This window comes from Canis aureus, chromosome 13, assembly GCF_053574225.1.
Source record: "Canis aureus isolate CA01 chromosome 13, VMU_Caureus_v.1.0, whole genome shotgun sequence".
Classification (NCBI taxonomy): Eukaryota; Metazoa; Chordata; class Mammalia; order Carnivora; family Canidae; genus Canis; species Canis aureus.
The window spans coordinates 29,931,795-29,945,553 of record NC_135623.1 but is presented as its reverse complement, the minus strand read 5'-3'; the positions used below and the strand labels follow the sequence as shown (position 1 = coordinate 29,945,553).

General features: G+C 44.5%; 1 protein-coding gene across 1 annotated transcript in view; it reads right to left on the bottom strand.

The window, feature by feature from the left end:
• The window catches only part of ACSS3 (acyl-CoA synthetase short chain family member 3), a 142,772-nt gene extending 132,918 nt beyond the window's left edge, over positions 1–9,854 (bottom strand). Inside the window, exon 1 of the mRNA XM_077845657.1 lies at positions 9,513–9,854. Within this exon, the coding sequence (XP_077701783.1) occupies positions 9,513–9,820 (308 nt within the window). The 5' untranslated portion in view covers positions 9,821–9,854. The remainder of the gene's footprint in view (positions 1–9,512) is intronic.
• Positions 9,855–13,759: the final 3,905 nt, after the last annotated feature.

Below are 13,759 nucleotides of genomic sequence, written 5' to 3'. Positions count from 1 at the left end.
AGCCCACAACTCATTGTCCTTGTACTGAATTTCAAAAAATAAGATATATATTGCAGATATATATTGCATATATATGTATGCAATATGATTTCTGAGAAACTCATCCCTGTACTTAACATAAGCCATTTATCAAAGTTTGTCCACCCAGCCCCAGGATTAAGATGAAAAGCAATGAAAGAAAAACAGGAAAGAATACTGTATATGAATGTGTAAATCAGTAATAAATGCAGTAAATAAAATCAACAAGCTCCATAATTATAAACATACAAGAAGTCCAATATTTTCTTTTACTGCGAGTCTGGAAGACAGGAAAATTTTTAAATATTCATACTTGGATGAATTAATTAGGCTATTTATCACCATGTCCTAATAAAAGTAATATTAAAGCATATTGTAAGCAAAGAATAATGTGGCCATTGTAGATTTTCCTTAAGCCAAAAACCAACAGAACATTTTTAGAGAGAAGGTTAATACTGTTTTCTAGTGTGCAGGAAATATTTTTAAAGTAGGTAACAATTAATATAAAGCCTCCCTCTCCCCAACTTTCGGACCATAAATTAAATATTTACATATAATATATAGTTCATTTTTTCAAAGAATATCAATCTAGTACTCCATATATAATATGGATATTTTCCAAATATTTCTAAGAATTGGGTCTAGATGTTTTAAATTACTTTTAGTGCCTTCAGTGGAGAAGGGATAAGAAAAGAAAGAAAAGCTAAAATTAAATGAGGCAGGCAGCCCTGGTGGTGCAGCGGCTTAGCGCCACCTGCAGCCCGGGGTGTGATCCTGGAGTCCTGGGATCGAGTTCCACGTCAGGCTCCCTGCACAGAGCCTGCTTCTCCCTATGCCTGTGTCTCTGCCTCTCTCTGTGTGTGTGTGTGTGTGTGTGTCTCTATGAATAAATAAATAAATGAAATCTTTAAAAAAATTAAAGTAAATTAAATTAACTGAGGCTCTTATTATAGAAACACTATAATGTAGTATTTATTTATTTATTTACTAACTTACTTACTTACTTACTTGAGAGAGAGAGCATGTGTGAGGGGCGAGGGGTGTTGGAGGGGCCGAGGAAAAGGCAAAGAGAGAATCTTAAGCAGGCTCTGTGCCCAGAGTGGAGCCCGACCTGGAGCTCAGTCTCACAACCCTGAGATCATGACTTCAGCTGAAATCAAGAGTCTGATGCTGAGCTGACTGAGCTACCCAGGCATCCCTGTAATGTCGTAGTTAGAGGAAGTATAGAAGCTAAATTCAGACTGCCTGGGTTCAAATCCTAGATCTGCTACCTACTAGTTTTGTAAGTTCAGGCAAGTTTCTTAAACTCTCCATATCTCCATTTCCACACGTATTAAATCAGAACAAAAAATGACCCTATCTCACAGGGTGGTTATAAATATTAAATAATGAAAACACTCAGTATTGTACCTGGCTTCTCATAGCATGGGCGCACACACACACACACACACACACAAAGCTTAGGTGCTTTTACTATATGCTGGACACTATGTACTCTAGTACCCAATCATCCCAACAATTCAATAAAGTTATTATTATTTCCCTCTCAATAAATAAGGATGAGATGGATTATACTACAGTAACAATCGCAAACTCTCTGTAACTTGCAAAAATCAATGGTAATTTCTTACTCGTGCAACTTCCCTGTGGGTTCAAGGTGTTACCAATGCAGTTTTCAGTTTGTTATCAATGCATTTTTGCTCACCAGTCCAGACTACTATTCCAGATGTGCTACACAATGGCTGTGGCTGCCCAGAGGACTTAGGATTGAAGCATTTGCAAATAAAAGCTTCACCCTGAAGTAACAAACCCTCCTCTCACTGCATTAGCCAAAGCTGACCACATAACTCTGTGTATATGGGGAAATCCAATCCTTTTGCATCTCTGACATAGAGAACAGATACCGCTGAACAATAATACCCATCCCAGACCAATTTTATAAATTCCCCCATTTTACAATTATTTGGGCGGAAAGCACTGTTCAAAGAGTAGAGCCAGAATTCTAACCCAGGAATCAATGTGTTTTCTCCACTAATAATGATGATCCTTGACTTTTTTTTCTCCTACCCGCCAAAATAACATATCTAACAAACCCCCATTGGTAACCGGCAAACTTCATTTGGCCTTGATTAAGGAAGGGAGTTTGGAGGAAGTTAAAGTCAGGGTATTTGTGGTTTAGAAAAGCACTTAACTCTCAATTGAGAATCAATGAAAACTCTATGAAAATAAGAAAAACTGTGGCATGGAAGCAAAGTTAGATTAGTACAAAAGTAGACCTTTCTAAGCTCCAATGCTTTGCTTACAGTTATTTAGCAAATAGTCAATAATGAGGATTATATGTCCCTTTGACTACTACCTGCCTTACTAATTTTTTTTTTTTTTTTACAAACATCTACATTGGTCATGTCTACTGTAGATACTAAGAATTCATTCTTTCTAAAATCTTCCCAAAGTTCTTTAACTTACCTGATATATCTACTTGGGAGAGATGTCTTGAAGCGATTATACTCAGAAAATACTTTTATTCTAATATCAAAATCTAAAGAGAAGGTATTCCTATTTCTCAGAGTTAGCTCTTAAGTTAAAGACCTACAGAACTTAATTGCTGTTTTCCCACTTAGAAACATTTATATTTTAAATCAGTAAATTCACTAGTCACCTAAAAGCCATAAATTAAATTGTACCACTCTCTAACTTAGAATATGGAAGGGCTTATTTATTTAGTTATTTAGCCATTCCAAGACTTTCAACTGGACAACTTCAAACTAAAAATTCCTTTTTTTTTTTTTTTTCAAAAAAGATCTTATTTATTTGAGAATAAGCAAGAGAGAGTACGAGCTGGGGGAGGAGCAGAGGGAGACGGAGAAGCAGACTCTGGGCTTGATCCCAGGACTCCAGGATCATGACCTGAGCCAAAGGCCGATGCTTAAAAGACTGGGCCACCCAGGTGCCCCGAAACTCAAAATTCTTAAACTTCAGCTTTCCTAGATATCATAAGAATAGTACTCCTCCTTTCTATGCACTTTTACCTCATTTGGCCATAATTCCAGCAAAAGCAAACATAATTAATCTCTCTTATTATACGTTCTCTATCAACATGGTTTAGATAAAAGATTTGAGTTCCACATTCAGATGTGCTTCTAAAATTGTAAGATAAAGAGCTTATTAGATTCATATATTGTCACAGAGATTCATTAGCCTCCTACATATTTCTCTTATAAATGTCACACCACAATGGAAAGCAATGAGTCGCTGCTTGTTGCTTATGAAAGTAAAATTCCTAAAAAAAAAAAAAAAAAAAAGAGAAAAAGAAAGAAAAAAGCAGCAGCAGTAGCAGTGGTAGCAGAAGCAAATTAACTTCAACCACTGGATTTTTTTCCTCAACTAATAGCATGTGGCATGAAGGAAGGAAAAGTAAGCCACCTTCCAGGAGGTGCTAAGAGTTTGGATTTTCCCCTGCACCTGGTAGTTGATCCGGTCACAGCTGATTGAATTTCCATTGTTCATTGATTGTGCCATTTGTCAGGCAATCCATCCTTGCTTATGTAATCGCAGCATTCCTGTAGTTCACTCTGTTCTGTCCTGAAAGTTCAGCAGCATGACGGACTGAGAAAATTAGATATGGCACAGGGTCAAGCTGCTGACCTTCAGAATATAAAATAAGGCCCATCTTTTAAAATTGGTCTTTCTCAATGAGGTTGTTCTGTGGGACTCGATTTCTAACAGGCCATTTTTCATGCTGACCACGTACCTTCTTAAAATGTTTTTTGTATTTCTAAAAAAATGATCATTTAAATTTTAAATATGCCTGCACTGTGCACAATATTATGAATAAATTCATTTCATTTAGAGTTTGTCAAAAGGGGACAAATTTTTCATCTTGAGGTAAGCTTTTCACCTTCAAACCAGAATTAAATAGCATTTTAACAAAATCTGATAAATATGAAGGAAAATACACAGAATCTTAATAAGTTAAAAAAAAAAAAAAGACTAATCTTCCCAAATAGTTTAATGTGGCTGACTAAATGATTGCCAAAGTACCAAAATTCAGTAGGGCAATTAAATTACTTTCCAGTTACATAAAATCCCCATTATATTTTCCTTGTTTTCTTTTGAAACAAAGTCAAACTCCCAGAAAACTTACAAATATAAGATAAAGAACTCTTTCTCCCTCTGAACCGCTTACTTACACAATGCCTAATAACCCAAGAATAATTCAATTTAGTGAATCAACAAATATTAATTACTTCATTCCTTTTCAACCGTCTCCTTATCGTCTCTGTAAACTAATAATCAAATGTGTAGATACCTAGAGAAACAGAATCGTTACAGTATATAACAAGAACATACAGATTGGCCGAGTGGCTCTTTATTTTATCGTTCAGACTTTTCCACCGAGTTTCTTCCACGAATTTCTAGTATCTAAACAAACAAACAAACAAAAAATAGATAAGAAGCCAAAGTTCAACCTGCAAAAACAGGAAGACCTGTTAATGAGGAACAGGTATCAAAATAAGCAAAATTCCCTTCATTCCTATGTCACAGATTTCTAAAACAATCCTGAAACTACCTTCTGAATTTGAGTACAGTAGTGTCCCCCCGCCCCCGCCCTTAACCGTGGTTTCACATAACGACTGTTTCAGTAACCTGAGGTCAATCTCAGGCCTAACAGTTTGTCACAGGGCCTACATCATTCATTTCACTTGATCTCATCATGTAGGCATTTTATCATCTCACACCATCACAAGAAGAAGAGAGGTGAGTACAGTACAATAAGCTATTCGGAGAGAAAGAGACCACGTTCACATGATGTTTATTACAGTATATTGTTATGATTGTTCTATTTCATTAGTTCCTGTTAATCTCTTATTGTGCCTCTTTTATAAATTAAATTTTATCATAGGTATGTATATATAGAAAAAAACCGTACATGAGCATTCAGTACTATCCACGGTTTCAGGCATCTGCTGGGGATGTTTGAATGTATCCCCCATACATTCATAAGGGAGACAGACTACTGGCTACTTCATACCCCATGGCCTTTGCATATGCTGTGCTCTTTGCCTGGGATCTTCCTCCCCATGTTTCATGTCTAATCTCTACTCATTGGGATCTCAGTTTAAGCATCATTTCCTCAAGACTCCTCCCATGATCCTTCTAGAGGAGGCTTTGATACATCCACCAGTACCCATTGTATTTCAGAGTATCTATTGCAATTCTAAATAAATAGCTTTGTGATCATTTGCTTAATGTATGTCTTCCCTGCTGCCATGTGGTGACTTCCTTCACTGTCTCTTCCCTCATTTTCTCTGTAGCATCCACACAGTAAGTGAATGACTGATGTCTAACTCTTAGGGACCATTTTAAGAGTTGGAGGGATTAAACAACCTTTATCTCATAGCTAGTAAGTAACTGAGATCTCATATGTCGAAAAACCTATACACTTTTCATTATAGAAATATTAACCAGGGGATCCCTGGGTGGCTCAGCGGTTTAGCATCTGCCTTTGGGCCAGGGCATGATCCTGGAGTCCCGGGATCGAGGCCCGCATCGGGCTCCTGGCATGGAGCCTGCTTCTCCCTCCTCCTGTGTCTCTGCCTCTCTCTCTCTCTCTGTCTATCATAAATAAATAAATAAATAAATAAATAAATAAATAAATAAATAAATAAATAAATTTTAAAAATGTTTGTCTTATTAAAAAAAAAAAAGAAATATTAACCAACCTGAAATCATTTCCTAAGAACCGACATTTAGTTGGAGTCTTTCCTTTTCAGCTTATAGTCACTGTTATTACATGTTAAATTCTAAATCAAATAGTATATAACAGTCTCCTCATGGAATGTTATTCAAATAAAAATAAACAAAAATGGATTGCAATGCTTCCATAGAAAGGAACAAACTGATGACCTAGACAAAAGAGTCAACCACAGTGCTTATTGCAAAAGTGGATTGCCCAATCTTTACTTCAGAGAATCGCAGCTGGATTTCAATTTCAGAATAGGCAGCAGGATGTCTAATTCATGAGAATAACGAAAACATCCATTTTGTTGTTCCAGGATTGGAGAAATTACTAGAAATTCTAATTGCTTCACCTTTGACTGCAGTTTGCCACCGAAGTCTCCAAAATAGAGACCTTAGTACCCCCAAAACAAGGTGTCAACCATGTGAATTAACCATCAAACTGTGAGAAAAGGTGGTTCTTCACAACTTCCTAAAGCACCGACATGTAACTGGGATTTATTTTTTCAAAGATCCCAGAGATTACGGTACCAGAAATATATTTTCAGGGCTATTCACTTTCGAGACCAAGTCCCTTCAGTTTATCACCCTTAAAGATTTCTATTCCATGTTCCTCCTCCTGCATATGTAAACAACACAGGGATAGTTGGGTAGTTATGCCACGTGAAAGCGCAGGTGCATTACCATGTATGTGCTGGAGCTTTTGATAGGCCTACAGATCCTGAGGTGAGTGTACTTTCATGAAAAACAGGCAGGATTATAATGAAGAAGAAGTCAAAGGGCATCAGAGATCTCCATCCCATGTAAGTCAGCCCCATCTAGGAGAAGAGAGCTAGCTGCAGCAACTCCTCCTCAGTTTACTTGAAGATTTGGCTCTCCACATCTCCACTGCCCAGATCCCAGCTACGAAGAAAATAAGCAAGTGTCTCTCACAGTAAATTGTGCCTATATATCCCCTTACCACCTCCCAAAGATGTATAAAAGCAAAAATAATCAAATCTACATATTGTTATTTTGCTATCATTTTTTAAACTCATACGTCAGCTCTGCCTCAGACCCTAGGGATATAAAGACAAAAAAAAAAAAAAAGAGAGAGACCTTCGTCCTGCCCTTGAATTTAACTTTATAGAATACTGTTGACCTGTGAGGGGTATCTGCAAATAGGTGTCCAACACACTAATGGATTCTACTTGAAATTGAAAATGCTTATTGATGAAGTTTAAGACCTACCTCCAGTTCCCTGCCCAACTCTGCTCTGCAAACCAAAATTCTTAGCAAGACTGAATCACAGCTGCTGAAGTAAATACAGACTCAAAGATTCACCTTTATTCACTTTGATCTTTCGGGCCGCTATAAAACAGGTACGGCCAAGTGATTCCAAGAGGACAAAGATGAAGAGTTCAGATACAGTGTTTATCAAATGTCAGTGATCTACAACGTACTGGATTTTTGAAAATACAAAGACCCTTTGGCAAAAATCCTCATTGAAAGCATTGAATGCACACAATTTTAGAAAATTTACGCAAGCAATTAGAGATAAAAAACAAACAAACAAACAAAAAAAAAAAAAACCAGAAAAAAAAACAAGTTAGAAAAAAAATCTCCAGGTCTAGGAGCACAGGGGTAGATCAAGTCGGTCAAGCATCTGCCTTCTGCCCAGGTCAGGAGATCCTGGAACCCAGGCCCACATTCAGCTCTCTGCTCACCAGGGAGTCTGCTTTTCCTCTCCCTCTGCCCCTCCCCACCACTTGTGCTGTCTCTTTCTCTCAAATAAGTCAAAAAATATTAAAAACAAACAAACAAAAAACTCCAGGTCTAAAATACCTATTTGATGGGCCTTTGACTTCCATGTTCGCTGCACTCACGGGGCCCCTACCAACCCCAGCCCCAACCAACCCTCTAGAAACCTGTGCTTCCCTTCCATTGCCACTGCCACTGCCTTACATCTGGTCCTCACTGGTTTTTACTTGGAACATCCCCATGGCTTTTTTTTTTCTCTCCCCATGGCTTTTTAATGAACTTCTCTCTGCACATGGTTTTAAGGTGGACATGGTCACACAGATAATTTTCAGTACCACCCTTCATGACAGATATGCAGACACAGAAAGAACTTTGAGAACCCACCCTTAGAAAAGACCAAATCTCTGCTTTGATCTGAAAAACACAAGGAGGGTTTCCTGCTCCTGAAATGATTGTGTTCTCAGAGCGCAAGGACAGCAAGTCGGTTTCATCCGAACCATGGTCTTAATTCTTTACCCATTTGATCCTCGGACCACTTCTGCATTTATGTACGAGAACACTGGAGCAGAGAGATTAAGTGACTTAGCTGTGCACACACAGCCAGTAAGTGGGAGAGCCAGGTCTCAAACCCAGTCTCCGGCTTCGTCCACCACACTCTTAGCTCACAGGCACATTCGGGTACGGGGACCTCCACATCCACAGAGTGCTTGGGTCACTGCCAGTCGAACACGACTGAAAACATGGAACCAGAAGAGAAAAGGAGCTCAGATTCTAAAAGGTAAACTATGTAAATAGTCCCAAACAACAGAGAGAGGTCACGGTGACCATCCAGGACGGGTCCTGGTTGGCTTGCCTTTCTCCCATCCATGTCTCCTGCTCTCAACCAGGAAGTATTTGTCAAAAGCAAACCTGTGTCATCCCCTAGCCCCCCGCCCCCCCGCCCCATCTCCCTGATGGGAATTTGGAAATCTGGGAATCCCCACTGTGTTTCTCAAACTTTTACAGGAAACCTCTTTCCCTAACGGCTGGCAGATGGCAACCACATTCTTAAGGACTAGCCACACGGCCTAAGGAGAACCCACAACTAACCCTCACCCTCAGTACCCTGACAAGGCTGGCATTTACTCCACAGTGTATCTCTATTGTGTTGTAATGTAAAAATACTGTTTATAGCTACTTATAATTGCAACTGTAGACAAAAAAAAAAAAAGTATTCTTACTGTGATTTCCTGGCCTATCTGTGCATACTTTTGCAGTACCTCCTATTACGGTTTCATACCCACAACAGGGCGATGGATCAACTCCAAGCCCTTCCCAGCTCAACCCCTGGTCCACACCACCCCCTCTCCCACCTTTCCAGCCACACAGCTACTTGCAACCAGAGTGACAGTGACACCGCAGCCTGTTTTCCACCCCGAGTCTTTGGGAGTGGGCTCCCTGTGCACCCTTCCAAGCCCCACTGCGGTGCGGTTTCACCGAAGCCTTTCCTCCATTCTCTCCCCGTCTGCAGTGTGGACACCCGGTCACACTTCCCTCCTTTGTCCCACGCTGCTTGCCTTGGGGTCCGTGGCTGTGTCCCATGCCGGCCCGTGGCGACCCTGGGGACAGGCCCTGGTTTGAGTCCATGCGACGTCCAGGGTGCCCGGGGGAGCCCTGCCACGCCGCGCGACCTCTGGTCTAAGGGAAATGGGGCTCACAGTGGGTAACCCAGTCCCTCAAGAGAAGGCAGGAGAGTTGACTGTAAAGTTTAACTTTTTTTAAAAAAAGAATTTATTCATGAGACACAGAGACAGAGAGAGAGGCAGAGCCACAGGCAGAGGGAGCCCGACGGGGACTCGATCCCGCGGCCCCGGGTCACGGCCTGGGCTGGGGGACGCCCCACCGCGGAGCCCCCCGCGTCCCTATAAAGCTGAAGTGACACGCAGATGCAAGGGGCCGCGCACCTCGGGCCTCGGTTTCCCCAACACAGGCCCGGCCCCGGGGGGGGGCGGCGGGGGGGCGCCCGGGGCACTCACCAGCTGGCGGCCGGCGGGTGTCGGTCGTCCAGCGTCCTGGTCCAGGGCCGGTACCAGCTGATCTGCTCGGCCGCCGCGCCCCAGAACCGCTCGGGGTCCGCCGCCGCCGCCGCGAAGTGGCTCCGGTACTCGCCGCCCGCCGCCAGCGCCCGGCAGCCCGCGCCCCCGAGGCCGCCCCGCGCGCCGGGCCCCACGCGAGCCCTGCGGGCCGGGCCGGCTCCCCGCGCGGACGGGCGGGACCCGGGCAGGGGCCCCCCGAGGCCGCCGGCGCCCGCGACTTGGCGGCACTGCAGCCAGGACGGCTTCATCGCCCGCGCCCCGGCCCCGCAGGTGCGCCGCCCGCGCTCCCGACCGCGCTTCCCGGGCGGCGGGGGAGGGGGGGGGGACCGCTGGGGGGGGGCCGGGGCGGGGTGCAGGGGGCGGGGCGGCCTCCGGGGGGGCGGGGCGGCTGGGCGGGGCGGGCGGGGGCAGCTCCCGGGGCCGGGGGGGGGGGGCCAGGACCCGGGCGGGGTTCGGGGAGGGGGGCGGTTCCCGGGGGAGGCTCCCGTGGGGGGCGGGGCGGCTGGGGAGGCGGCTCCCGCGGGGGCAGGGAGGGGCTGGGGGGCGAGGCGGTCTCTGGGGGGCCAGGGAGGGGGCGGAGTGGGCGGAGGGGCCGGAAGGGGCGGGGGGCGGCTCCCGGGGGGCAGGGAGGGGGCGGGGGGCGGCTTCCAGGGGGGGCGGGGGCCGCCCGCGGGGGGGCGGGGGGCGGCTCCCGGGGGGCAGGGAGGAGGCGGGGGGTCGGCTCCCGGGGTCCTGGGCGCCGGGAGGGGGGCGCTGGCAGTGTGGCCGGAGTTGCGGGAAGAAGCAGCGCGGAGCGGCGGGGCGGGGGCGGGGGCGGGGGCAGCCCGGGGGCGGGGGCGGGGGCGGGCGGCGCTGGTCCCCGACCTCGCAGGGCCCCGGGGCGCGGGTCGGGGCGCGGCTCGCGGGCGTCCCCTGCCCAGAGGGGCGGGCGGGGAGGCCTCTCCGGCCTGCGGCGCGACCGGACGGCCCGGGGCCCCGCGACTGCTCTACTCCCCGAGCCCACAGCCTGCTCGGAACACCTGGAGCGGCTCCAGGAGCCGGGACGGCTGCAGGCGAGGGTGCGGCCGGCTGCTCGCAGGGGCAGCGCCGGGGGGCGGCGGCCTCTGCGCTGGGGAGCCCCTCCCACCCGGGCCCCTCCCCCCAGGGCCCCTCCCCCCAGGGCCCCTCCCCTGCGGCCCGGACTCCCCCACAGGCCTTGGTGCATCTCCCAAGGTGCCTCTTGGGAGCTTGGGGGGGCCCTTTTCTGGATGCTGTTAAAAAAAACAAAGCGGAAAGGAGGACCCAAGTAGCGATCAAGTGAATCAAACAAAAGAGAAAGAGGAAGGTGGGGAAAAGCAGAAGAGAAAGGCAGGGTAAATGACTGCCTGGGCTTAACCTTCTAAAAGCTCCTTCACTGCGTCCTCCACCCTAGGGAAATCCGGACGCGACCCTGTTTGCCCGAGCACTTGGGGTTGAGAGCCGAGAGACGTGTATTCTCAAATCTGAGGTGACAAATAGTGGAAGGCCCCGACCCCCAGGAAGGATTGTAAACTTGAGAAGCTGGAACCAGATTACTCTGCAGGAAAAGAATACCGTGGAGATAAAGGTTAAACCGAGCAGAGATAAATCTAATGCAAACCAAAGAAAATTTAAATAATCACTTCAGTTATTTCCTTTCAACTGAGAAACAAGGCCCTACACTTTCTCCTGACACCTGCCGCCGACTTGATTCCTTCCCATGGCTTCCAGTCGAAGGGTTTCCAATAGCAAAAGACATTCATCACCCCTTGAACCCAGAAATCAAGCCATTGAACCCCCCAGTTCCCTCCTCTCTTCTGCCCAGTTGCTTAATGCCGCTCCCTGGTATGTAAGCTCCCTTGATTCCAAAGTATCCCCTATTGTATTGCAATGATGCCCAACCCAAAACAGGATTCAGACCTTGTTAATGCTCAGAGCTTGGCAGTCCCGGGCACCTTTAAATACCTGTGTGCCAATGACACTGATTATCAGGGTCTCAAGGCAGAGGGCTCTCTCCGGGTCAGTTCACCCCATTCCTGTCCCTCACCCCAGCATACTCTACAAATAGTATCATTTTCTCTCTGTGTCAAGACTTGAATGAAGTAGGGAATCTGACTCTGAAATGCATGGTTTTTGCACCAAGTGGATCATCTTCCTATTTAGGGAGAAACAGAGACAGAAGAAAAGGAAGGGAAGGAAGGAAGACAGATTTTAGACTTCCAATAAACTATGACAAATTGAATACTCACATCCATTCCTAGAACCCTACTGAAAGAGAATCAGAGTGACAGTGACAGTGGTGGTAAAAACCCACAAGGATGAAAAGAATAGGAGCAAAGAAACCAAATGAGAGAATGGAAAGAAGATGGATTCATGGTTTTATGACTTACAGGGTCACTTTAGGGTGGGGAGGGTTCTTAATTTAACTGCTTTTGGTGGAGGAAAAGGATTTCCTCTTCAGAAACCTGGAATGTGTCCGGATTTCCAGGCCCTGGCTTCCTCTGCAGGCTCAGAATGAAGGTTAAGGGCTTAAAAACCAAAGCATTGATTAAAAGATTGTATGAGACAGGGACACCTGGGCAGCTCAGCCATGGAGCATCTGCCTTTGGCTCAGGGCATGATCCCCAGGTCCTGAGATCAAAGCAGGGAGCCTGCTTCTACCTCTGCCTATGTCTCTGCCTGTGTCTCTCATGAATAAATAAATAAAATCTTAAGAAAAAAAAAGAAAAAGATAGTGTGAGATGAAGTTAGACCCTCACCTCGCTGGGTGAAACCATTTTCTCTGGACCTGGAAGGACACCATGTTATTTTAAGTGGTTGTACAAAATAGATCGTTAATGTAATTTCCAAACTAAGCCACTGGAAGAGCACGAGTGAAGGCACAGTCCAGCAAAGACAAGGAGCAGAGAGTACAAATAGAGCATGAGTGACCAAGGAGACCAGAGGTCTTTATTGGCACTCAGTAGAGAAGTGCAAAATAATGTCAGATGCAGGACAGAGCCTGACACTGCACCATTGGCCTTTGAATTAAGACGCTCAAAGGTGTAAATATGTACACATTGATTCACACCAGGGCAGTAGCAGACTAAGCTCATTTAGGGCAGCAGCAAAGCTTATGAACATCCAACCAATCCTAAATGTCAACTTCAAAAACCTCCAACTTTACCAATATACCTAAAAGTTTACAATCAGAAAATTTTGAAAGAAATCATTATGATTTAAATACACATGTATCTTTGACTCGATAATTGCAAACTTTTAGATGTTTGCACCTCTAAAACTCCAGCTTTTTCATACAAAATATTTTTCTTGTGTGCCAATAAATTATATATATATATCTATTTTTCTTTCTTTCTTTTCTTTTCTTTTATTTTTCATCATAATATGTGCACTCTTTAATCCCTATCTCCCATTTCCCCCATCCACCCACTCATCTCCCCTTTGATAACCATCATTTTGTTCTCTATAGTTAAAAGTCTGTTTCTTGATTTGTCTCTCTCTCTCTCTCTCTCTTTCTCTTTGCCATTGGTTTTGTTTCTTAAATTCCATATATGAGTAAGATCATGTGGTATTTGTCTTTCTCTGACTGACTTATGTCGCTCAGCAGTATACTCTCTATCCCTATTCATACTGTTGCAAATGGAAAGATTTCATTCATTTTTATGGCTGACCAACATTTTGTTGTGTATATACACCACATCTTCTTTATCCATTTATCTATTGATGGACTCTTGGGCTGCTTCCATAGTTTGGCTATTATAAATAATATTCTAATGTTATAAGCTATGACATTATAAATAATTCTGCAATAGATATAAGAGCATATATCCTTTCGAATTAGTGTTTTTGTGTTCTTTGGGTAAATACCTAGTAGTGTGATTACTAGATATCCACTCTCATCACTTTCATTCTGCATCTACTGAAGTGGCCATATGGTTTTTATCCTTTCTCTTACTGATATAACATATCATGTTGATTGCTTTGCAAATATTATTAAACCCATCCTTGCATCCTGGGAATAAATTTCACGTGACTGTGGTATCTGATTTTTAAAAATATATTGTTGGATTTGGTTTGTTAATATTTTTTGAGGATTTTTGCATCTATATGTATGAGAGATATTAGCTTAGAGTTCTCTCTCTCTCTCTCTTTTTTTTTTTTTTTTTTGGAGTGTCTTCTCTGGTTTTGGT